The sequence below is a fragment of the Bombus flavifrons genome, chromosome 4 (assembly GCF_040668555.2).
Source record: "Bombus flavifrons isolate JBK064 chromosome 4, iyBomFlav1_principal, whole genome shotgun sequence".
Taxonomy (NCBI): domain Eukaryota; kingdom Metazoa; phylum Arthropoda; class Insecta; order Hymenoptera; family Apidae; genus Bombus; species Bombus flavifrons.
Genome location: NC_138445.1, coordinates 8,706,052 through 8,731,201, shown reverse-complemented (window position 1 = coordinate 8,731,201; position 25,150 = coordinate 8,706,052). Strand labels below are relative to the sequence as shown.

At 30.1% G+C, this 25,150-nt stretch overlaps 7 protein-coding genes and 1 non-coding gene across 17 annotated transcripts; 3 read left to right on the top strand and 5 right to left on the bottom strand.

Annotated features, from left to right (window-relative positions):
* Positions 1 to 676: 676 nt before the first annotated feature.
* app (Palmitoyltransferase app) lies at positions 677 to 7,280 on the bottom strand. Of its 3 annotated transcripts, none has more exons than XM_069112021.1 (10): positions 6,826 to 7,272; positions 6,347 to 6,662; positions 6,093 to 6,253; positions 5,801 to 5,959; positions 5,589 to 5,726; positions 5,361 to 5,515; positions 4,386 to 4,503; positions 4,163 to 4,275; positions 3,959 to 4,061; positions 677 to 1,762 (listed from the first exon to the last, which is right to left on the bottom strand). In XM_069112021.1, the coding sequence occupies exons 2-10, from the start codon at positions 6,550 to 6,552 to the stop codon at positions 1,458 to 1,460; spliced, it is 1,458 nt and encodes a 485-aa protein (XP_068968122.1). In that variant the 5' UTR covers positions 6,553 to 6,662; positions 6,826 to 7,272; the 3' UTR covers positions 677 to 1,457. The 3 variants fall into 3 exon arrangements, 1 of the variants encoding a protein (XP_068968122.1); XR_011173020.1 differs by having other exon boundaries at positions 1,623 to 1,762; positions 2,437 to 4,061; positions 6,826 to 7,280; XR_011173021.1 differs by having other exon boundaries at positions 1,623 to 1,762; positions 2,437 to 4,061; positions 7,014 to 7,280.
* Positions 7,281 to 7,664: 384 nt separating this feature from the next.
* LOC138179349 (zinc finger and BTB domain-containing protein 14) lies at positions 7,665 to 12,837 on the top strand. 7 transcript variants are annotated; one of them, XM_069112026.1, is made up of 7 exons: positions 7,665 to 7,809; positions 7,893 to 7,967; positions 10,014 to 10,255; positions 10,342 to 10,854; positions 10,924 to 11,031; positions 11,123 to 11,272; positions 11,346 to 12,837. In XM_069112026.1, the coding sequence occupies exons 2-7, from the start codon at positions 7,919 to 7,921 to the stop codon at positions 11,730 to 11,732; spliced, it is 1,449 nt and encodes a 482-aa protein (XP_068968127.1). In that variant the 5' UTR covers positions 7,665 to 7,809; positions 7,893 to 7,918; the 3' UTR covers positions 11,733 to 12,837. The 7 variants fall into 7 exon arrangements, with proteins under 7 accessions (XP_068968127.1, XP_068968128.1, XP_068968131.1 ...); XM_069112030.1 differs by lacking the exon at positions 7,665 to 7,809 and adding an exon at positions 8,139 to 8,579 and having other exon boundaries at positions 7,921 to 8,058; XM_069112027.1 differs by lacking the exon at positions 7,665 to 7,809 and having other exon boundaries at positions 7,881 to 7,967.
* Positions 12,838 to 12,999: 162 nt separating this feature from the next.
* PCNA (Proliferating cell nuclear antigen) lies at positions 13,000 to 14,695 on the bottom strand. Its single transcript, XM_069112049.1, has 4 exons — positions 14,343 to 14,695; positions 13,971 to 14,136; positions 13,748 to 13,892; positions 13,000 to 13,342 (listed from the first exon to the last, which is right to left on the bottom strand). Exons 1-4 carry the CDS (start codon positions 14,561 to 14,563, stop codon positions 13,089 to 13,091), a joined length of 786 nt encoding a protein of 261 aa, XP_068968150.1. The 5' UTR covers positions 14,564 to 14,695; the 3' UTR covers positions 13,000 to 13,088.
* Positions 13,505 to 20,812, top strand: eIF4E4 (eukaryotic translation initiation factor 4E4). Of its 2 annotated transcripts, none has more exons than XM_069112054.1 (4): positions 13,505 to 13,662; positions 19,416 to 19,594; positions 19,685 to 20,002; positions 20,106 to 20,812. In XM_069112054.1, exons 1-4 carry the CDS (start codon positions 13,630 to 13,632, stop codon positions 20,218 to 20,220), a joined length of 645 nt encoding a protein of 214 aa, XP_068968155.1. In that variant the 5' UTR covers positions 13,505 to 13,629; the 3' UTR covers positions 20,221 to 20,812. The 2 variants fall into 2 exon arrangements, with proteins under 2 accessions (XP_068968155.1, XP_068968156.1); XM_069112055.1 differs by lacking the exon at positions 13,505 to 13,662 and adding an exon at positions 18,862 to 19,017.
* On the bottom strand, positions 15,200 to 18,153 carry Pof (RNA binding domain-containing protein painting of fourth). Its single transcript, XM_069112020.1, has 6 exons — positions 18,016 to 18,153; positions 17,100 to 17,768; positions 16,532 to 17,034; positions 16,054 to 16,450; positions 15,597 to 15,938; positions 15,200 to 15,448 (listed from the first exon to the last, which is right to left on the bottom strand). Exons 1-6 carry the CDS (start codon positions 18,025 to 18,027, stop codon positions 15,392 to 15,394), a joined length of 1,980 nt encoding a protein of 659 aa, XP_068968121.1. The 5' UTR covers positions 18,028 to 18,153; the 3' UTR covers positions 15,200 to 15,391.
* Positions 19,683 to 22,265, bottom strand: Fadd (fas-associated death domain protein). Its single transcript, XM_069112050.1, has 4 exons — positions 21,533 to 22,265; positions 21,270 to 21,425; positions 21,064 to 21,194; positions 19,683 to 20,990 (listed from the first exon to the last, which is right to left on the bottom strand). The coding sequence occupies exons 1-4, from the start codon at positions 21,864 to 21,866 to the stop codon at positions 20,859 to 20,861; spliced, it is 753 nt and encodes a 250-aa protein (XP_068968151.1). The 5' UTR covers positions 21,867 to 22,265; the 3' UTR covers positions 19,683 to 20,858.
* A 236-nt stretch (positions 22,266 to 22,501) lies between these two features.
* On the top strand, positions 22,502 to 24,749 carry LOC138179347 (RNA-binding protein NOB1). The gene is made up of 6 exons (XM_069112022.1): positions 22,502 to 22,668; positions 22,850 to 22,982; positions 23,070 to 23,281; positions 23,360 to 23,831; positions 23,893 to 24,227; positions 24,337 to 24,749. Exons 1-6 carry the CDS (start codon positions 22,597 to 22,599, stop codon positions 24,595 to 24,597), a joined length of 1,485 nt encoding a protein of 494 aa, XP_068968123.1. The 5' UTR covers positions 22,502 to 22,596; the 3' UTR covers positions 24,598 to 24,749.
* A 98-nt stretch (positions 24,750 to 24,847) lies between these two features.
* TRNAM-CAU (transfer RNA methionine (anticodon CAU)) lies at positions 24,848 to 24,920 on the bottom strand. The gene has a single exon. It is a non-coding gene; the product is annotated as a tRNA-Met (tRNA).
* Positions 24,921 to 25,150: the final 230 nt, after the last annotated feature.

Genomic DNA, 25,150 nt, shown 5'->3' with positions numbered 1-25,150 from the left:
CAACTGAATAAAGATACTTTTACCTATTATCTGTAGTATTTAATTTCTGCACTTTGAGAAGTACTAATCATTATCTATGTGCATCATCATCATCTTATACCTGCTAAAGAATTTTGAAGTAGGTTTAATATGATATAACATATTGGTATATTTTTAACTTATAGTACATCATCTTATCATAATAACATCTACACAGTATATACATATGATATTATACACGCATATATGTACAAAAAAGATACTCTCAAAATCAATATAATGGCAATCAGTATAAGATAAAATGACAACTAGTAAAATCGTTTCTTTTTTCATTAATTCATTGTATAAATAATTTCTATTTTCTGATTACATCAAATTAAATAATGACATGCAATGGCGACACATAAATTATTTATAAATGAGGCAGTGATATTCCTATTTTGAAAATGCTTGGTACAATTCACTTTGCTTTATAACAAATTGTTCAAATGCTTGCAAAACTATGCTAATATATATGAAAATTCCTATATTTACAAAATTCTCTTTACACTGTACATAGCAAATTGAATAAAAGGGATAATTATGAAAAAGTTTACCAATATAGAAAAGTAAAATTAAATAATACTACATACTTTTAGTAGCAGTTAGTTTGTAATAAAATTAAGATTACAATTTTTAAGAATTGTAGTTTTTCCGATTTTTAGTAGTATTCGTTTAAATGCATATAAACATTTTCTAATAATACAATTTGCACACATATTAACTACCACACTTTTTCTCACTGTTTTCAATTCAATATTTAATGATAAATTTTTATTTGATGAAGATTTCAAAATGTACATATTACTGCAGTTAAAAATGAAATTTGTTACTCCAATACAGTGCATGATAAAAATAAGAAGTTGGAGTTTATATTAACAGAAAAATAGATATAAATTTATGTTAAGACATAATTAAGCAGTACATTTTCCTTAACTCACATATCATCTGCTTATGTATAACAGTAAGAGTATCATAGTATGTTAAATCACCACATTTTATATATAGATATATGTATATTGTAGGTAGGGAATATTTTCATTTACTAATTTCATATAATGAAAAAAGAAAGATGTAAATGGCTGGAATGAAGTTAACAATGCTAAATGTAATGAATAAATAGTGCAGATCAAAAACAGACATATTACATCAGCAAGCTATTCCCTTTATTAAATTAATTAAAATTTAAATAAATTCGTCATAAACCAAATAATAATTCTACTCTTTTACTCTTGCATGGATTTTGTGCATCTACATATTGCAAGCTATACAATAATTATTAAATTTGTTAGATGGTACAATATGAAAAAGGTAAACTTCGACCTGCACTATTCTTCGATAAGCGTCGAAAATTTTAAAAGTCTATGATCCAACTAGATAAAAACTTAATCTATAATCTAACTAGATAAAATCTAACTAGATAAAATAGATTCAGTTATTTATACTGCTCCCATTTTTATAAGTCCTGCCTGACTGCCTCTACCGACGCTTGCGTCTTCCAGCGAATCTAAGTCTAAAGCAGACTCTATCATGGTAGTATCTTGTAACAATCTAAGTCTAGATGCAGACAAAGGTGTTGTTACAGTTACCGAAGGTATAGAGGACGTATCTAACGTGGATGAAACCACAACACTTTGACGGGAAGGCAGCGGAGCGATTTCATCGATATCAATTGGAGCTATATTAAGTGATGCTAGTGGTACTTCATTGGTAACAAGTTGACTCACGCTGTTTGTAGTACTACCTAAAAACAAATGTTAATAACAATAAAATGTACAAAATTATTTAAATATATATACAGGTCATATACAATATACAAAAAAATATTAGAATTTCAATAATTGCCATTGAAATCCAATAATAAGCTGTTATAAACGCTCATTAGCAACATAAATTATATAATGCAACTCATTGCAAAAGTGCAGTACTGACTGTGTAATTTTGCTGCATAAATGAATAAGATAAATAAAAACTAAACTGCAATAAAGAAAATATCCCAGGCAGTAAAGTGACATATTAATGTTTTTCCTATGTGTACATATTGATTAAAACCAAAAATCATAGTAATAAATAACTTACATGATCATTGCTGTATAATATACAACAATTTTGATATTACACATATAAACATAAATCTATAAAATATCCCTTATATATGTGAAACTGTGTGCATATTTATTTATACATATACTTATATACATATTGTATTTTCACAATCCCAGTGCCCGTAATAAGAACTAATTAATTAGTCACAATCCATAAACCCTTAAATTGATATAACATTTTGAAATTAGTCTCCAATAATGTGGGGCGTATATATTGTGTTTAAAGTGTTTATTAACAACTATTAATAAATATCAATTCATTCATATTAAACATACACACAATGACGAGTGGAATAAAGCAAAATTAACTTACCAAACGGTATGCTCTGAGCCCTCGATAACAGGACGTAATTTTTAAACAACAAAGAAATACAATTTATTGAATCATGTAAAAAGTGCGGCTAAACGGTAAAAAACTTAAATTTATCTTATATACTTGATAATGGTTCAAATATGTATATTCAAATTAATCTTTGTTTGACGTTACAGATTAACATTGTAAAATTGACTTTGAATTAAATATATCATATACCATTTGTTTATAATATACTCTATAATGTAAAAACAAATAATTTTAATTATCCGCGTATTTTTAAAAAGTATATCTTTATAAAGTATTAAAAGTTGTAATGAAACTAATATTTCAGTCCCATTTTCAGTCAGGATATATAACATTATAACAAGAATATTAATTTTTCCTTTCTCTTTTTTTAAAAAAAATATCTATATGTCCAATACCAAATTGAACAGTCAAAAAATAAATAAATCTCTGTTGTTAACAATCAAATTCAACTAGAATGTTCTTTGTTTATAAAGATCTATATACGTTATAATATGAGAAAACATGAACAATCATCATAATAATGATTACCTTTGTTATTATTATAAATGTCATTTTAGATATTATTACTTTCACTAATATTTATATATACATCAAAACTTTATTTATATAAGCTTTTGCTAATAATAAAGGATAGAATTAGAACTTATATTATTTTGATTCTAATATACTAAAAAATTTGTTAACAAGTATATTATAGCCATTTAATTTTCTTCAATAAATGGAGTAATATTATTTAAGAAACATAAAGAAAGAAAATTATCTTATAAAGAACATTAAATATCATCATTATCGCTTATTGAGCTCATGATAAATCTCTGATTTAAAAGATCTTCTTCAGTGCTATCATTTGGACATAAAGAATTTTCTACATAAGAAAAAGCATTATTTAAAGGTCCTGAACCAAATCTGTTAACTGCAAGTCCTATTGCATTTTGACCAATAATTGGCATTCCTCCTGCCCCTAATATTCGTGACATTACAACAGTTGGCAAGAGGTTCTTTGATATTGGATATTTTAAACCGTGAACAGTGCATCTCAAGTTATTATACTTAAGAGTATGCTGAGATTGAGAAATTCGTATTGGATCTTCAGAATAGCATTGTGGAAATTTCTGGAGATCAGTGTAAATGGTTTTGTCATCAATTTTATATCGTATAGGATCCTCAGAATATCTTTGTAGATATTTTTGAAGATCAATACTATATTTTTGATCACCGACACATTGATCGTATATCAAATTATTATCTGAACATCTATGATACTCTTCCCTACACCTATGAGAATATTTATGTAAATTTTCCTCACGCCTACATGGATATTTTTGAAAATCTGGGTTTGTTATTTCTGTATCATACTTTACATGTTTCATAGGTTCCTGAAAACAATGTTGCCGAGGATATGCCGGAGCATAAATGTCATTAATATATCGACGTGGATATTTTGGAAGATCTTCGGGATAATGAGCGGTATGCCTTAGAAGGCTTAACTCACCGTTTATCGATTCAATTTGTGGTGAATGCTGACCAGAAACGAGATTGTTCATAGAACCTGTGAGATCTGGGCTGGGATTTGTTTGAACAGTTGTACCATTAGACTGCAATGATAAGAAAAGAAAAACAATATATAAATAATAATATATTATACAACATGATATATATATATAAAATACAAGGAAATTAATAAATATTTCAATACCTGTGGTTGTACGATTTTCACTGTACCATATGTTTTATTATTAGTAATTACACTGTCACCACCAACTCTTTCTTGCTCTGCACGATATTCGGGAGTTACTATACCTCTTCGATCTATAAAAATAAATATATATATATTCGATATATAAATATATAAATCGATATAGGTAAATAACATCTCCAAAAATTAAAATGGGAATACTACGAATTTAAAAGTGAATTACCAATTAAACTAGGTGGTGCTGGTCCACATAATACATAGAAACAATTTCCACATATATTTCCTTGGCTATATAAATTAAAACTTTCTTGTCCTGTTTTAATTGAAAATGACCCCTTTATCTATAAAAATAATTCAAATTATTTTAAAATTGTTTAATAATTTCAAATACATATTTATTAACCAATTAACAGCGCTTGACGTGTATACACGTCAAACAAAAACTTTATTTCGGTGCGTTTAGTGTATACTCGTCGTGTAAAATAAAAAATTACCATTTACTATAAAAACTCCAAATTTTAGTGAGAAGAAATAAAACTGTTATTTAGTGGTATGTTTACTTTATATTGCCAATAAAACTGCTATGTATTGCAGAAAAATTAGATTATTTTCTTTGGTATATCGGTTATTCCCGAATTATATATTATATAATAGAAATACTAAGGAAAATATTTCTCTATCTTATAGACGTTATGTGCTTTTTTATTTAGACGTATTATATAAAAAAAACAACGCCAAACTAGGTCGACTAAATTTTTTAATCAAATGTGTTGAACAAATTATTGAAGAACATGCAATTCAACAAACACAAACTTCGAAACTTGGTCGACCAACTACAAGTTGAACTGCAAAACCTACGCGTCTCATCAAAAAACATTTCCCTAATTTTTACCAGTTATATCACCAAAAGTAAATCTACTTCGAAGACCTGCCGTCTGTTCAAAAAATGGAATTCGTAACGTGTCATGGTACTGGCGTTCGATTTGTAAAGTACTACATTGTGTGATACCCTATTTCGAAAAGTACCACAATAGGAAGACCAACTGAATTTCTTATATTCTTTTTTGAAATATTTTTAGGAGCATCTGCCCTGCGTTTGATGTGTATACTCGTCATCGCTTGATTTTATTTATCTATCCCATGAGAGATTTCTAAAACTAAATTCCACAGCTAACTGACTAAAATTAATAATGCTTACATCCTCGTTAGTTGTCTGATTGCTAGTAGTTAAATATGTATGAAAACCAGCGAGACCGAGAATACTCCATACAGAGAAAAAACATATAACTGCTACAACAACACTTCCAGGAGATATCCTTACTGCGTCTAAAAATGGTCTAACGTCTTTTGTGACTACAATTAAATAAATAAAAAATTAAACCATCTAATTTTTTTATCTTTCATTTGCTTTAATTAATACACTTACGCATTACTAAATGTGTAACAGCACATACAAATATAAAAACACAAAGAAATGCCAAGGACACAATAAAGGCATAAAAATATCTATAATTTCTTCTGCCAACACAATTCCCCACCCATGGACAATGATGATCAAACCTCTCTAAAAATATAATTACATATTTCTAGATTCTCATAAAAGTAATTTTTATAATAAATCATGATAAGTATACATACCTACACAATTGTCACATAAGCTGCAATGTGAAGCTCTTGGTGGTCTGAATATTTTACAAGTAAAACAATATTTCAACTTTACTGGTTGCCCTTTGACTAATACCTCTTTTGTTCGAGGTGGTGGTCTGTACATTTTAGAATTACCATTGTTTGGTACCTCTTTACCCAATATGTAAAAGACAAATTTTTTAATTGTAATAAAATTAATCAATGTAAACTTGAATATAACTTTACAATATATTAAAATATAAAACTAATGAAAATTATTTCTAAGAAATATATTTGTGTGTACCAATTTGTTTTTCAATATAGGCAGCTTCATCGAGTGTTGCTCTTGGAATAACTCCAGGATCACTAAAGCTTGTTCTAAACAAAGCAGACATTACAAAAATAAATAACAGACCACCAATAACTGGTATAGCAGGTGTTATATGAACTGCTAAGAATGGACAACTAGAAAAAAATACATAAAACTGTTAGAACAATTTTTTGATATATATGATTTCGTTTTATATGTGATTTCTACTTTAAAAATAATAATCTTACTCAAAAGCAAAAAATAATCCACTTGTTCCAGCAATGAGGCACACAGTCACATAAAATACTCCAGTTTGTGGTGCCATCATTACTCTGCCATCACAGCAAAATCGATTTCTGCCTGGGAAAAGTTCCCATTTTCGTGTTATGTGCGGCATTTTGTAAATGTAAGCAAATTGCTTCATGCACTCCTCGTATGTACAAATATGTAACATCCAATTTGTAAGAGATAATTCATTAGGATTGTGTAGTGGTTATTTAATGTCATCACACGAGTGTTCGAACAATCATATTTCATCTTGATCTACTGCTGTTTCTCAATGAACTGTAACACATTTTATAGATAACTGCACTGATTCATATGGATTTCTTGATTTTATCTAATCTTTATAAAGATTATTCACAAATGTGTAAGTTTAAAACATCAATGTTGTGCGCTTTCACACACATTGTTATTTTGTATAAATAAAACATCTCAAAACCCCTACCATAGACATACAAAATGCTATTATGCTGTTTAGTACTTGTAAAGGACCGTGTTTCTTGTCAACGTAACCTAATTGTTTCATTCGCAGAAAACACAATGACATTCATATTTCATAAAAATTCTGGTTCTAAACAGATTAAACGGTATCGTTTACTTTCTTCCGCATTCTATAAACAGCCATGAACTCACTTTCGAGACAGTATCGCTACTGTCTCACGGAGACCACCGACTTCAAGAACACTCACTGCAGGGTCATAGCCAAAGAAAATTCAGAAGCGAAAATTCATTTGTAAACTAGGTCACTTCTGACTGTGACATATAAACACTTGTGCACTCTCCATATAGCCTTTAATGCCGCGACGAGCATTACATTTTTGGAAGCCGTGGCATTGTTTTAGTTAATCGACCTCACTTTGATGACAATAACGTATGTATGTATTTACAGGAAAGGATTGTTGGCCGTCGTGCTTGCTCGAGATTATCTGTGCTTCCCTCTAACGGAGTATGCAGAAGCGCCACGTGATCTTATTGCCACGTGACCTAGTACAGAAACCGATTTCGATTTCAAGTGCAACGCTTTTAGCGAGAAATCGATAATAAAAGAAAATCGCGATTTTGAAAGCGCGAGAACGCATAAAAATCGCAATACCACTTCAAACACTACATATTACTACCAGAGTTTGTACGAAGGAGTAGATCTTCTAGAAAATAATACAAAATAAATTTTTAACTCTAATAGTATAAGTTTCTAATGGTGATTGAAATACACCGAAGAAATAACCATGTACACGTAAATTGATTATGCACATAGAGAACTGTAGTTCGAACTATGGGATTGATTATTTAATGGTAGGAAAGTGTGTAACTTATCGCTCCTACTGCAAAATGGGTCGTCGACGCAATGCAGTACGTTGTCACATATACATGCACACTTTCAAACGGAATCTTGAAAATCGAAGAATCTTACTGTGAACGCCATCTTCAGGTATGTTTAGCAACAAAGCAGCAGCGATTCTAAAAATTTTACTGCATATATGTATAAACTAACCCCGGAATATTGCCTCATAGATCTATAGATCCAGCATTTCAGGTTAATGAACTATTTACAAAGAGATTCGAGCGAACATCGCCGCATTTTATTCGGTAATATTTACATTACTATAGTATTGAATAACAACCTACGTTTTTAAGAAAAATCGATCGTTAAACAATATAATAACATAGTGTACAATAGGTAAGCTCCGTTTAATAACGTATATGTCTCTTACTATCGTATCCGAGCAAGAACCCCATCTGAATTTAAATTTTTTGTAGAAAAAAAGGTCATCTAACTCGACAAACGAAGATATGTTTTTGCATTGAACGAATTCAGCAACAACAAAAATTGCACTCGTCTAGTTCCACGTTACACTCACCCGAACTCTAGAGTTTTATCGCCGCGTCGTAAAATCATTACGCAAATTTGAAAAAATCAATATACAACGCATCGCTAGGGGCGACAACAGACTTTTTTGATCTTGCGTTTTTAATGTGATCGGTGCACTCTGAGTTGCAACGCAGCATTAAGCATTAACCGAATATAATAAAAGGATCGAGTGGCAAGAAGTGACGTGAAGGATAGAGGGATATCAACAGGCAATGGAGTCAACATTGGGGCGTCGTGGATGAAGCAAGCCAAGTGATATCGTGGTATCCGGCGTCGCTGACGAAAAGGATCGTGAAGGGTCGCGTTTAGTCGCGTCTATACGGCTTAAGGTAGTAGCTGACGAGGTGGTTTCAGGGTGGGAGGTTGAACAGAGGATAGGATATGGAGCAGGGTGTGGGGAAAGGGGTCGGGTGCGGCGGGGTGCACGGGTCTGAATCGTGGAGCGGGCGGATGGACGGACGGACGCAAACGCTGAAATCAGCTCGGGCGATCGATGCGATAAATGGATGCGTGCGATTGGTAGCCGGGAAAATCGATGATGAACAGGGGGCACCCTACCTAGCCGCGAAAGCGAGCACGGCTGCACCGCCGGAGAGGATGGAGCAAAGACCGAAATATCGATTTTTAGGCCCCTACGCGGCGGTTCGATGCTCATATCTGCCCCGTGTCCCGTATCCGCGCGAAGCGCCTTTCAAAACACCAACGACGCGTGCGAGATACACTGTGTGGTGCCGCAGATCTCGAGGATTATCGTGTTACAATTAAAATAAGAAAAACGGGAGAGAGGTGAAGCCGAGTGACGCGTTGCGAAGTTCTGGGCGATGTCGTCAGGTAACCACGTTGACAACGTAACGACGCGCTGTAAAACGTTTCGCAGCCGAGATTTTTAGTTCTTTGTGGTTCGACGTTCGTGCGACGAGCGGCAATATCATGCAACCGTTTACGCGCTGAGCAATCAATGATCCTCGCTATGGAAACGATCTAAGATCGTTGATTTTCGAGTGCGACAACGACGTTTTGTCCCGCGTAAGATTATTTTTTCTAAAGACATTATGTACAACGTGCACACGATCGTTGAACGAACGTTAACGAGGATTCAGATAAGGGTGTGAATGTGGGGTGCCGAAGAGAGTGCGTAATTATTTCATTATCATCCATGCTCCGTTTTCCGTTCGAATCTGTTTAATATTGTATTGAAATCGAGCCAACCTGCATCATAAGTAATCAAAGGAATTTTCCTCGTGATGTTTTTTTCTGTGATTTTAGTAACGGAAACGTATGTATTAGAAAACATTCGACGCCGCGATCCGAGTTCGATAAAAAGAAAAGAAATTTGCAAACGAAGTGTCTTCGATAATTATATTCAAATATAATATTAGTAATCAGATAATCGATAATAGTCATCATGAAATGACGATTATTTGTTTACTATTGAAACGGTATGCAAATATTAAAGGAACGAGATACTATTTTTCTTAGTATCTAATAGTACTTTTGCGAAATTATTAGAATTATTAAGCTCCGTTGAAACAGATCGTTATCTTTTTGTATTTTCAAATGTCTATCAATCTTTTATTATGTATTATTTTATAAATTCCTTTTGTAGAAATGCACGATACAAGAATTATACGAATATAAACGAAACGCGGTCGACGCAACAGGCTTAACAAATACAACAATGGAATATATGTATTACTACATAGATATCGTTCACTAACAAAATCTATAACAGAATGTTTTTTTTCTGTTTGTTAATGATACAGAAAACATGGCCATCGTTCCTTCGGAGAATTATCAACTTAAATGGCACAGTTATGGCGCGCATCTGCACAGCTCTGTCGCGACGTTACTCCATTCAGAATCCTTCGCAGATGTCTTGTTAGCAACGTCCTGTGGCCGGCACGTGGCGGCTCATCGATTTGTCCTTGCCGCTTGTTCGTCGTATCTCAGTCACATTTTTCAAACATGTCATTTCGGTGCAAATACGAACGCTCCAATAATTGTGGTTCGTATATCTTTCCTCATTCCATTACTGATCTGTTAATATATAAATCATACGAGATAAGTCAATAGTGTAACATTATACTGCAGGTATTACCAACAGAAATTGGATATCGCACATTAAAAATTCTGATTCAATACATGTACAGCGGTGAAGCTACCGTGACAAATGATCAATTAGAAGGTGTATTAAAAGCAGGTGATATACTGCGTGTACGCGGTTTATGGAGATCCAATAGCGGAAGTAAAAAAGAGAATGTACAATCGAATAGCCAGAAGGTGGATCGAGACAAACGGGAGCAACCACCTTTAACCGGTCAAATTCAAAAAATCAAATTGGTTCAACCAAGTACAGAGAAAATTGTCGAAAATGCGCAACAGACTACGCCAATGCAAAATGACGTTCAGAAACCTACCTCAGAGAGAAAGAGTACTGAGAAAATCGAGGAGAAGATTAGCGAACCAGAATCGAAAGTTTTGGAGGAAAATAAGAATATCGAACAGAGTAAGAATAACGAAAATCTGGAGACCAATGGGAAAAAAAGAAGAATTACTAACAGCGATGTGGAATCTAACAAATCTAAAAGCGAAGATGGTGAAAACGTAAGATGATATCATCTAATAGAATTTATCATATCGAATAAAATATTTTCATTTTATCCCACGTTTTAGACCGAATTGAACCTGGATCTTTTAGTGAAAGATGAACCAATTTGGGAAGAAGCTATGGATGATCCATCGGATTCATTAACGATAGATCATGAGATCGATATAAAACCGGTGCGTAGTATTTTGAAAACATTCTCTTGAATAAAAGGTGTGTAAAAAGTTTCCTTTAGTAAAAAAAATTATATAACACAAATCATTATAGGAAATCGTACATAGCGCAGATGAGGAGGAAGAATACACCCCGTTAACATGCGACATGTGCAGTCAAACATTTCATCAGCCATCGGATTGGGTAAGACACATTGAATTGACACACGCTGATATAGCCGAAGGTAGGAGAAGAAGGAGAAAGGTAAGAACAACAAAATATCACTTAATATCTTGGATGTTGAATGAAATTATCATTATATGCATTATTTTTACAGGGCGAAGTGGATGACGACAGCAAGGATTTTCCACCTTTAAAATGTGATCTTTGTGGTGACATGTACATAACGCCTCAAGAATGGGTACGCCATATACAGACAGAACATACAGAAGAGCAGTTAGCTGTGATGAATAACTCGGCGCCTCCTAAACAAAGAAAGCTTCAAAGTCATCAAAAATTGTGCAACATTTGTAAAAAAGAATTTCCAAGCCATGCATCCATGGTAATTCACCAAAGAACGCATACAGGGGAAAAGCCTTTTCTTTGTTCCTATTGTCAAAAAGGCTTTAACGTAAAAAGTAATTTACTAAGGCATTTAAGGACATTGCATGACAAGTATGTACATCCCAGCTTATATGGGAGTAATGGCAACACGAATGCTTAAGCCCTTAAAAATAATAATTTTTCAATTGTATATGTTCTTTTACTTGTTGATACTTCATTCATAGAGTAAATGTCACGTGACATCTCATACTTTTTAAAATTATATTTATAGACTGAAAGAACAGTATATGCATGGATAATCTCGCATAAGCATGTCAAATTGGTCCAAATAATTAAATGTTATCGATGCGCGTGGCATCTTCTTTGAAAATGAGCAGATATTAACAGCTTGATTAGTTTTATTACAATTTAAATGAATAACTTCAGTATTCTCTTTTTCCATTAAATTCAATAATTGTACGTGAGTGTAATTTACTAACGTGAATGCGTCTTGATCATTTTATTATGTACAAAAATAATGGCTTTAATTTTAAGTGCGAAACTATTATGTTAAAAACACAAAAGCAATACCAGGGCTTTAAAACCAAAGAGGCTGATTACTATTGCCAAAGTGTCATGTTTCGTTGCTACTTAAATTCATTTCTTGAACATAGAACAGGATGTGAAAAATATTTATTTTGATTAAAAGTTTCATTTAAATGCGTAAGAATAAGGATTAACGATATACAAGTCTTCGCAGTATGTGCGTGTGAAATAATTTATAGTATAAATCAACATCTATTGATTAATATATAATTATTTAGTAACTATACGAGATCCAAATTATGTAAGATTTAACTGTATACTTCTAGGCTATTCCATCCACGGTAGCCCACTTATTCCCTCAGCTCGTAAACTAATCATGTATTTTTATATTAAACTAGCTTATACACAAAAGGTATAAGAAATAAGATAATTAAAAATAAGTGAAAAATTTGAACTTTAATTAGGCTAGGATATAAGAAGTAACACATAATTCAAAATTTATCAAATGTTTTGGAAATATATTGAGTTCTTCTTACATGTAAAAAACGCAATATTATCAAAATATTGTCACAGTTTATCAAACAGTAACAATATGAATCTTATAAGAATGACACCACATTACCATGTTAATCATGATCGTGTCACTCTATTATGAATCTAAGTGTCAATTCCACGTTACGCTAACACTGTGACGAGCCAAATGACTTTTAAATGTAAAATTTAAATATATGACCTTCAAAGTATTTTTAATTATCCTTAATCGTTCCTCAATAATGAATATCAAAATATATCTTTTTTTTATCTAAGCAATACTATCATTCTGTTTTTAGTAAAATCTTGAAATATACTTAATCTTTAATAATATGATAAATACATGAACAAGAAAATCAAAATACATGAAATTAAAGCAATGCTATAATACATTATATTTATGATGTTATTGACTTATACACTAAAAAAAATGTTTAAAAGTTTGAAAGTGTATAAAAATTTAATTTTCTTCATCATCATCAATTTTTGGTGCCAAATAATATCTAATATGTCCAATATCTCCAATTTTGTATTCACATACTAGGGGCACATCATTAGACATTGATAGTTGTACTTGTGCACATAAAGGCCCAGCCTTTATAAAACAATTAAGGTAACGACATGAAAATGTTAGTTTGACTGGTTCTTGCATATTGACAACTACTGCTTCTTCTTCATTATCTGCATCTGCTGTTTGTGCTAACTTAACAGTGGCTGAAAAAAATAATTTACATGAGTGCAACTGTAATTTATAACAATATTCATTGTATAGATTTATTTCTACATTGTGCAATATATATTTTTCATAATTCATTTGTATTTTAATGAATTTTACTACAGGAAGGATTATGTCCTTTAAATATACAAATATAAGCAGACATATACATAAATACATGTATGGTCTATTCTTCATAATAGTGAAGGTCAAGCAAACAAATACTTTTCAGGTCATTTAATTTCAGCCAGTTGCTATATAACTTCTGAATAGTGTTAACTACAAGATGTTACAGACACGCAATGCTTATATAATTAATGTAAGTATTATGTAATTAACATACAAAAATAAGTTAGTATAATCCTTCCTACCATCTCGTTTTATTACGTAAAAAAATGATATACCTTGTCCATAATCTCCAGAAGCACTGAACTTTATACCTTCCTTAGAACATGCAAAAGTTATGGATTCTCCAAATTGACTCAAATCTCTACAGATACGTGAAAATTCTTGAGATGGCATTTTTACGACACACGAATATGAGGTATCCTGTGATAATTAATAAATTTTATAATTTTATTCTTTAAAAGAAAAATTTCATATATGTTAATGTATATGGAATCTTACAGGAATACCAAGATGTTCCTGATCCATATTTATAAGTTTCATTTCATATTCTGCAAGCTTTTCTTTATTTGGTGATTCAAATATAAATGTAATATTTTCTGGATTATCCAATGCTCGCAATGTCACTGTATCTTCGGAACCAGCACATCGTAGAATTTTGGACATGCTAAAACCATTTTATTAATTTCCATTTACTATTTGAAATTGATGTAATTCCACTTTGTTATATATATACGAACATAAAACATTTTGTCTTTATAAAAAGGTAGGAATTACAGGTACTTCTTTTGTTTGGAAGTATCTACTCTTTATTATGGAAAAAAGAGAAAAGCCATAACCTTTGTAAATATTACATTGAAATTAATATCTTACCATGCAATACTCATGCCCATTGATAAATTTCTATCGCATCTATATTTATCAAAGCCATCGCTTCTAAGATTAAGAGAAACTAAGGAGACATGAGCATTATCCATAGCTTGTACTTGAATACCAGAGTCAGAACATTCAAAGGTGGCTTCGGTTAAAAGATCTTTTATTGCATCTAACACCTTCTTCAAAATCGCACTCTGTACCAAACGTGCCTCAAACATTTTTGCTATTTTGCTCGACTTTTAATTCACACAACTGATGAATGTAATAAATATCAACAATTAAAATAGTAACTACACCGGTAACGATACCCGCGCTTTCTTACCGGTCGACTGGTAGGAAGTAGGTGGCACTTGTGTGTACCGGAAATACATTTAATTTTCAAATTATGATTCTCTCGCGAAGTATTTTATACTTGCTTCACTTAATTTGAATTTATTAAAACACTTCTACTGTAATATAAATTGCAATCTGTTTATTTTACATAAAAAAAACACTCCCCTTATATGTTATTTATTTGTTATATATCAAAATTTTGATTTGGAAATATAAGTTGCAATTATAGAAATCGCAATGCAAATTATTAAAGAAAACAAGAATTTCCAGTTTATGTACTAAATATTAGTTTTTAGTACGAGTTATTTGAAAAGAAAAATATAAATTAATTAAAACTATAAGGGTTTTTAGTACTCATAAAATAAAGTTTAAAGAATGTTAAGGTTCATACTAACTAATCCTAGAGAGTTAAAAAATGTTTTCAAGAAAAAATAGATCTAACTAAAAATACAGAAAATAATTTTAATAATATTCACAATTGTTTACATAAAGAATATTCTAAGCAAATGTAAGCGTAAAAATCTATAAGGTAAAAACATATCAGTACAAAAGTATTTAAATATAACTCAGTTACTAACATTATACTTAAATAAATGCAGTCTCACTCGTTACATTCATCTCACTTCTGAACTAGAATTATGTACACATTCTGTGTGACATCAACCTCTTTTTTAAATCAAATATTAATCGGTATGAGAGTTCAGTTTAACGAATTAAAAACCAATGTCACCAGTCATGTTCTCTAATTCACTGAACATTTGGTCAAGATGCTGAAACAAAAAACATGGAAATTAATATACGCTCAAAAATTTATTATATATTTTTAATATATACTATAATTACAATAAACGTAAAATACTATTATAAACATGCTTAATCCGAAATGATATACATAGTGATTAAATATGTTTTACATACATCAGATGGTTCGTTAACTTCTGCAATTTCTCGTTTATTATTTAACGATAAATTTCTACTTTCATCTATATCTTCCTCCTCATCTTCATAGTCGTCTTCGTTATCATCATCATTATCATCTGAATCATCTTCTTCTTCTTCCTCTTCTTCTTCTTCTTCTTCATCGTCATCATCATCATCATCTATATCATCATCAGAGTGAATATTACATTCCATTTCTTCATAATCTGCTGGCTCTTCCTTAATTTCTGTAAGCATTATCGTTTCTGGAACCGATTCTCTTTCTGTTGAACAAGGTGGAGGAGCTTCAGATGCTGAAGGTATTTGAGGTGGTTGACTAGTCTAAAAGAAAGGTTAATTTTTAGTCCGCCCTATCTAGTTTTGGTATTATTTTTATTATTATTTCATTTTTTCTCATCATTTCCTTGATATACAGAATGTATATGAGTATATTTACCCATGGTTGTTGTTGTTGTGCTGATTTGGCTGATGCAATTGAAGTTGGTGTAGAGGAAGAAGATGATTGCAAATTTGCATTTTGTTCTTGGACCTGAGATGACGTCTTATTTTGCATTTTACTAGAATTATCTTGTATTCTATTTCCTATATCAGTTTCTAGTTTTGCCTCACTTTTTTCGGTATGATTAGCTTTCTGTTCTTTCTTTATTTGTGAATTACTATTTGGTTCTTCTTTAACCTTTTTAACATTAGGTTTAGGTTCTCCAGGAAGACAAGTATTACCACGCTGCCTTCTAAATCTAACAATAATACTTCTGGTATCCCACATTAAATCATGTGCTTGTTTATAAGCAGATATGGATTCATCCACACTATTGTACCTTATAAAAGCATACCTATAGAACAAATCGAAATATATACAATATTATAGAAAGATATATATGATTATTACATATTTTATGAAATAAATAACTTACCGAGTATTTCTCATTTTTTGTGCATACCCTACATCTACTCGAGCAGCTGTTGGAAACTTACTTTTTACTTCATTAACATTAACAGATTCTGGTAAATTTCCTATATATAATGTATATGGATCTATTTCTTCAGGCATGGGATTATCTTCATCCCTCAGGGATTTTCTTTCAACTTTCAAATGACCTACTCCAAAGGGTATTTTTTCCAACTCCTTTATAGCTTCATCAATATCAACACTTTCTGCCATCTGTATAAAACAATATCTAGGACCACTGGGACTTTGAAAATGAATATTCTGTATACCAGGATGAAATTCCCTCACAATATCTTTATTTAAATCAGGGTCTGGGAATTTGATTATTAAACTCTGAGCTTTGACTGTTTTGTTATATTCGTTTTCAATTTTCAAAGCTCTTTCTGCATCTTCTCTATTCCATGGTCGACTAGGATAACTTTGGGACATAGGTTTTCTTTGTTTATTCTTTTTAACAACAACTTCTTCCTAAAATAAATAATGAATAATTAAGTAAAATAAATACATTTGTTATCAATCTTATTGTATCTTACCAGAACAACTTTAGCATCCTGATCTGAAGTTTCTTCACCGTGTCTATTTGTCAAAATCCCTGGTGGTATAGGAGGCAAAGGATGATTAGGAAGAGGCATGTGATTCATAATTGTATCACCTGTAGAGGCAGTGTAATTATTTCTTTGCCATTCCAAACCAAGGTTATTACTCAATGTTGCACCAAAATATGCTGCTTGATCAAACTGACCCTGAGTTTGTCCAAAACGTGGAAGTCTTCTATTTTTACGATGAAAATTATTTCTTTGAACATACATATTACTTTTATTGTGTGTAAACCTTTCTCGTCTCATGTAATTACCTCTGAGAGGCATTTCTCTTTGAAATGAATTTGCAGTCATATCACGTGGGGGTGGAGGGGGTAAAGGAGATGTTTGAGGTGCTATCCATTGCCATGGTGCAGGGGGATGTGTCCATGCCTGTATAGGTGTAACTTGAGAAGGCACTGGTCCAAATACATGTGGAGGTGGTGGAACTCCACTAGAAGGAGGAGGCATGGGAGGTAATGGTGGTTGTCCTGGTAAAGGTTGTGTGACAGTTGAAGGGGATGAAGATGATGAAGTATAAGCAGGATAGGAACCATCGTATCCAAAATTGATACATTCTTGTTTAACAAAAGATCTCTTTGCTTCTCCATTTTCTTCAGTTACCTGAAAAGTGAACAATTATGAATTAAAAATGGGAAGATGTATACAAATTTTGTTGTTATAAAAAATTTAGTATTATAATATTATCGGTACTGTAACATTAGGCCGGTTTGTTAAATACATGAAAATATTCTATAAAACCGCTGTCAAACTAACCTTACTTAAAAATACTATTTATGAAGTAAATATAGATTATTAATATTATTATCATTGCTGTAAAATTACGAGAAGTAGAAAAATAAATTATTACCGAGCGTTTCATACTGAAGATAGAACTGTTGATAATCTTGAGAAAAAAATGTCGTTCCCTAAATTATAATGTAAATACATTGTACGACATAACGACAACCGCCTGTGTCAAGCCACTGGATATTGAAGTGTATCTCAGGGATACCAACCCTTATTTCAAATTCTTTATGTTAAATAAATAGAGTAACCAACATTATTTATTATAATTATTATGGTATAATAAATAATCTATTTCTGCTTTTTCTGCATATATATAACGTGTTGAATATATATTGAACAAAATTTTGCTTTTGTTCACATTAATTTACTCCGAACTACTGTGTACGTATTTTTTATATTGTTTTAGTATAATTTTGTTTAAATATCTATAGTACATATTACAAAATTAAATATAGCTTTTTATAGGTGTATTATATACATAATTTGCTTTACATATAATACTTTATTTAAAATGCCTTTATAACAAAAATTGCAATGTTATAAATCAATCATAGATTTACTGAAATGTATTTCTGACATACTTTTAGGACATCTGTTAACAGAAGAAAATCTAAAATGTCATAAAAGGAAAAAAAAACAATTGCTTAATTAAGAAAAAAATAGAGAATGAAACAAATGCAATCGATGTCATTATATCGGATAAAATGATACGTTACATTAAAAAAAATTCCCGCGATACTGAAATAATATTGGTTCAACATCAAAACGAGAAAAGTGTTAAAAAAAGATTAGATATAGAATCGTGTTTCTCGATTGTTTTTTTTTTATAATATTGTAATATAATAGTACTGATGATCGTTTTATTCTTCACCTAATCACTTTATTTAAATTTTATCGCGGCAGTCCTCCGATGCGCCGATGCAATTTCATGTTTCTATCTTAGGGAAAGGAAATTTCGTGTAAAAATTTTGCCGACAGATGCCCTTGCTGTTAGTTCACCGAGCGAGCATATTGTGCATGTAGTTTGTGTGACATGGCTACTAGTAATACAGAAGAAATTGAGGTATTTTCCCCAACATTTTTGCAATATTACATGCATTGTAAAAATAACACGATAATACTTTTTAGTGTATTTACGATTCATACGCTGGGGAAAAAATTGAAATATTTTTTTAATGACAGCGTGGTCACTTCATTGCCTCTTACTCTTACCCCTCCCATCTACTCCTAAGCATGGTGAAAACTGTCTGTCTAACGAGCTTAAAAAAGACATATTGTATTACTGATATTAAAATCATTTTTAATATTATTTTAATTAATTTTATTCGTACGCTATATGGAATTCAATCCTTAGTATTTTACATTATATAAAATAAAAGAAATCGATACAAAAAGTATTAGGAAGTAAAATTAGTTAGAAAACTAGCTAAATTTGAAATTATGATTTGTAATTATTTGCAGGAAGTCGAGAGGAAGGAACCAGAAGTAGTAAACTTCGATGAATTCCCGCCGGAGGTTTTAATTAAACATCCACTTCAACATACATGGACTCTTTGGTATTATGAACCAGACAGAAATAAATCATGGGAAGAAAGTCAAAGAAAAATTACAAGCTTTGATACAGCTGAAGATTTTTGGAGGTAAATTTGGTATCACAATCCAGTAATAATTGATTATTTATTATTCTTATATATATTTTTAAATTAATAATACTTATATTTTAACAACAGTTTATACAATCATATAAAGGCAGCATCAGAATTAAGACAAGGTTGTGACTATAGTATGTTCAAACAAGGAATCAGACCCATGTGGGAAGATGATGCTAATAAATGTGGTGGAAGGTGGCTTATAAATTTGGATAAAAAGCAAAGAAATACAGATCTAGATCACTTTTGGCTAGAAACACTTTTATGTATGATTGGTGAAGCGTTTAATGGATATTCAGATGATATTTGTGGCGCTGTTGTAAACGTAAGGCCAAAAGGAGATAAAATTGGTGTATGGACTGCAAATGCCAATAATGAAGATAGCGTTATAGAAATTGGGTAAATAATATATATTTGTACTGTATATGTATAACATATACCATAATATATATGTAAAAATATTTATTGGTACAAAATCTAATTACTTCATTTCTCTTTACAGACGCAAATTAAGAGAAAGATTAAAAATTGCATCAAAAGTTACTATAGGCTATCAAATACATAAAGATGTTATAGTTAAAGTAGGGAGTCAAACAAAAAATGCCTATGTTGTTTAAATCCTATTAATATCATGTTATTATCACTATTCATTAAAATTTTCTCAAATAACATTACACATATATTATTAATATGGATATTATGCAAAATTTAGATTACTAAACCAAATAAATAAAAGAAAAATTTAATGAAGAATGTTTAAAATCTACATTTTTATCATAACTAAATATTTTCTTAGTAAAATCTCTGATCAATAGCTAATAAATATGTATATTGGGATAGATGTATATTATTGATATAAAATTTATATCAGTATAATGTATAATTTAAAAATAGATTATAAAAAATATATGGGCTGCTGTATTTTTGAAGATATAGCATACATCAATTACAGTTAATATCCTAACATTTGATTGAATAGTTCTTCTATGTGCATCTTCTTCAATGTTACTTATATGAACAACAAAGACTGCTGTAACAAGATTTTTTAAAAAACCTACATACTAGGTTGCCTTTCGTAAGTGGTGATCCAAAATACAGCAACCTATCTCACTTTAAGATAGCATAGCAATATTTAATAATATTCTCTTAATTATTTGAAAAATCATTATGTCCAAGTTTTTCTTACAAATATATCAAAACCATAAATTACTTTTTATGCATGTTACTTTTTTTATTTTCAATTTCCTTTAAATTATTAATTATTCGATTCTAATATTAGTTTCTCAACAACTTCCTTCAGATCCCTGCGTCTTGCTTTCTCTAGAGCATGTATTAAATTTATTTTCCAATTATTGTCACTATACTGAGTCATATATAATTTCAAAGCCTAAAAATTATTTATGTTACTTTTATGTAAAGAATTTTATGTGAAATAAATCCATATTATAATTATGCCTTACTTCGTAACTCTGTTCTTTCAAGCAAAAAGGATGTTTGTGTTGAATTATATCAATTTTGTATTCAGGAACTTGTAAATATCTGAGGGTATCTCTCCAAGAGCGACCAATTCTTTCACTTATGCGTGATAATACTTAAAAAATATTTTTCACATTAATTTTATGGATAAATAAAAATATATGTATTGAGAAAAATAAATTATTCTTACTCATTTGTTGTAACATAGCTTCCTGTGTAGGATGACTGCTTCTAAGATCTTTGTACTGTAATGTTGATTGATTTTCCACATCATCAAGTACTTTTATTTGTGATAATCTGTTTTCAGTTACATATGATATTTTACATTTATCTTCATCTTTATTCTCTGTTATGTATTGCAAAAGTTATTTAGAATAATTAAATGTGTATTATACCTAGACAAAAATGCAGAAACTGGACTAAAACAGATTATAAATGTTAAAACTAACTTACTATTTGATTCCTGATACATATTACGTGATAAAGGATATTGCGTGTTTTGAATATAAATTTGATAATTCTTTAATTTGCTTTGTATTTGAAAATCATTTAAAAAATTATTTGATATATATAGAAGTGGTTCCACATTATAATAGCTTAGAACATCACGTTTTTCCAATATGTCCAATAATGTTGATAAATCTTTAATCTGACTTAGTTTGCGGTTTGAATCTACAGATTGCTTATAGTATTCCTTAAGTATATTTAATGCAATTTTATTAACATGACCTTCAGCAGCTGATAAGAATTCTTCACGTAGACATATGTACTCTTGTTCCATTTTCATACTGGTTAGAGGAATCCCCTTTGTCAATTGAGAAACTTTTCGGTCACTGCTTAATGTTTTTCTCAATAATTTAGAAGTATCAAATGATCATCTCAACATTTTTATATAATTTAATTTCACATTCTTTTAATGAATATTTCTTTATATAGTTTCATTAACTTAAGTATAACAAATTTTGTAGTAATATTAGGGAATATAACAACAATAGATATAGATTTTATTCAGTATGTAGTTGGTAAGTAGTATAACTTTTATTTTAAAGTTTTATATAAAATTTAATGTTTAAATATTCAAAGAAGAACAATTGTTAAGATTATTTAAGAACAATTGTAAACATTTAAAATGGATGATAACAAAATATCTGATAATATACTTTGTTTATCTTTAGTCATATGATTAAGCAATCAGGCACTGCTAACATGGTTTTAGGAATTGTTTACATGAAAAAATATGCTATATTTGTTTGATATTTAAACAAATGGTATTCTTTTCTATTTTTTAGCAAACGATCTTCTTTTCCACATTTGCTAATTATGATTTATAAATAAATAAAATTAATTCATATAGTTTAGAATATAACTATGTATAATAATATAGTGTACTCGTATGCTCAACATACACCCATATATAGTATTCATAGAAACGTGCACTAACCTTAACAAGTGCTAAACTTCTATAAAACGCGTGGATATATACTTACGAAAGATTTATATTATAAAAATTGTTAAATATGAATGTAACACAGAAAGTGCAATACTTAGTTGTTGATACAAGTGCTTTTATCCGAAATGCATCCTTACAGGTGAAGTTTTTCTTATATCAGTGTAATGTCTCGATATGATTTACTTATTTTTTAAATATAATTTCATTAGTAACATTTATATTAATTATATGTTAATTATATTTGTCAATATTGATTTTATATAATCTCTCAGTATTATACGACTATTAGTAATATAATAATAAAGATATATGAATTTCAGGATGTTGGTGTAAATATAATAACAGAGCAAGATGTAGTAAATGAAGTTACAAGTAAAAGACAATTAAGAAGACTTGTCGTCTTACCATATGATTTAAAAATACAAAATGCATATTCTGAAAACATTAAATTTGGTAAAAAGATTTAATTTTTGTCCAGTAATGTCTTAACACATTAAATTGTAAATTTAATGTATACTAATTTTTATTTCATATTTATAGTGACAGAATTTGCTAAAAAGACTGGTGATTACACTAGTTTATCAGCTACTGATATAAAAGTAATTGCATTAACATATCAGCTGGAAAAAGAAAAGATAGGAACTGATCATTTAAGAAGTAAACCAACGGTAGCACAGACTCTGGATTCCAATGTTGAGAAAACTGAAGATCTTCGTACACCCTTAGCTGGCTTTTATATGCCAGAGAAAAATGTAAATGTTTTTTCATTTAAATTAATATATTAATTTATTAAATGATTAATATAATAATTACATACTTTTAATGTACAGAAAGATGTTGTTGAAGATAATACAAAAGAATATAATGATGAGGAGTCAAAACAAGAAAAATGTATAATAAATAATAAGAAGAATGAAATAGAAACAAATATGGAAAATAGCATAAAGAATATGAGTTATGAAAAAACAGAAGAAGAATCGGAATCAGACTATAAGGAATATAATGCTAGTGAATCCGATTATGAAACAGCAGATTCTGAAGTGGATCAAGACAGAACAGAAGATTTATCTACAATATTTTCAAAATTAACTTGTGAATCAACAAATTTTATAGTTCAAGATAGAAATAATATTGAACATAATATTGATAATATTCTTGTTCCAATTAAGGAAAACTATGATGATACAGATCAGCATAGTGAATATGAAGATGGCAAAAGTGATGATAACAATGATAATAATTATGAATATGATGATGAAGATGGCAATGATAGTGATGATGATAGCGGTTGGATTACACCTGGTAAGATTTTTCAATATTTCATATAACTATCTGTATGAATAAAAAGTGTCCTTTATTTCAGGAAACATTCGTAACATAAAGAAAGAACTTGATTCAGACTTTCTTGAACAAAAATCTGTAACTGTTGCATGTTTAACAACGGATTTTGCTATGCAAAATGTTTTAAAACAAATAGGATTAAATGTGATTTCCTTAGATGGAAGAGTAATTAAACAAATGCGGACGTACATTTTTAGATGTTACGCGTGTTATAAAACTACTAGTATTATGACAAAAGTTTTCTGTCCTAGTTGTGGTAATAAGACATTGAAAAGAGTTGCAGTTACATTAAATGATGAAGGAAAACCAAAAATTCATATCAATTTCCGGAAGCCAATTTCAAAGAAAGGAAAAAGAGTATGAATTTCTTATTTTTTTATTGTTGTTAATACATATGCTAATATTAATATTCTTAGAATAATAATAGTAATAATAATAATAATGTAAACGTTTTATGAATTTTTAGTTTTCTTTGCCGCTCCCGAAAGGTGGAAAACATGCAAACAATCCTATTCTTTATGAAGATCAACCATTACCTCATCAAAGACCATCAAGACTAGCACGTACAAAAAATAATCCTTTAGAAGATGATCGTATAGCTGAATATTCTCCGTTTATTATGCGCGACGTACATTCTAAATCAGCTATGTTGGGCATAAAAACGAAAGGTCCTGTCAAATATTGGATGCAAAAAAATCCGAATGAAGTCAGAAGAAGAAAAAAATAATCATTATATTTTTATCTTTGTATTTATACATTTTTAAAATTACATTATAGATAAAAATTACATTATAGAAAAAAAACCTTTTTGAATATATAAATTAATTTACCTATAATTTTTATTCTAATATTATAGAAATACTTTAAATAAATAAATGAATAAGTTATGAACTACAATTAATAAGAATTAAGTACTTCCAAAAATTATTTCAATTTTACTCAAAATATTTACTATTCGTACAAATATGGAAAAAAATTGCCCCGGGTGAGGATCGAACTCACGACCTTAAGATTATGAGACTTACGCGCTGCCTACTGCGCTACCGAGGCACATATTTAGCTTTCTTATAATAATATAAAAGAAGAATTAAATTAATAATAAATAAAATATAAACATAAAGTAACAAAAACACGTATACTCATTTTAAAAGATGGCAATGCATGATGACTGCTTATATAGTATTTGCGCATAAACATTCTAACAGTAAGAATATTTATATCTAAAATAAAATAAATAATTTTATTTGACTCTTTAACCCGTTGAATGTCACGGGGGATAC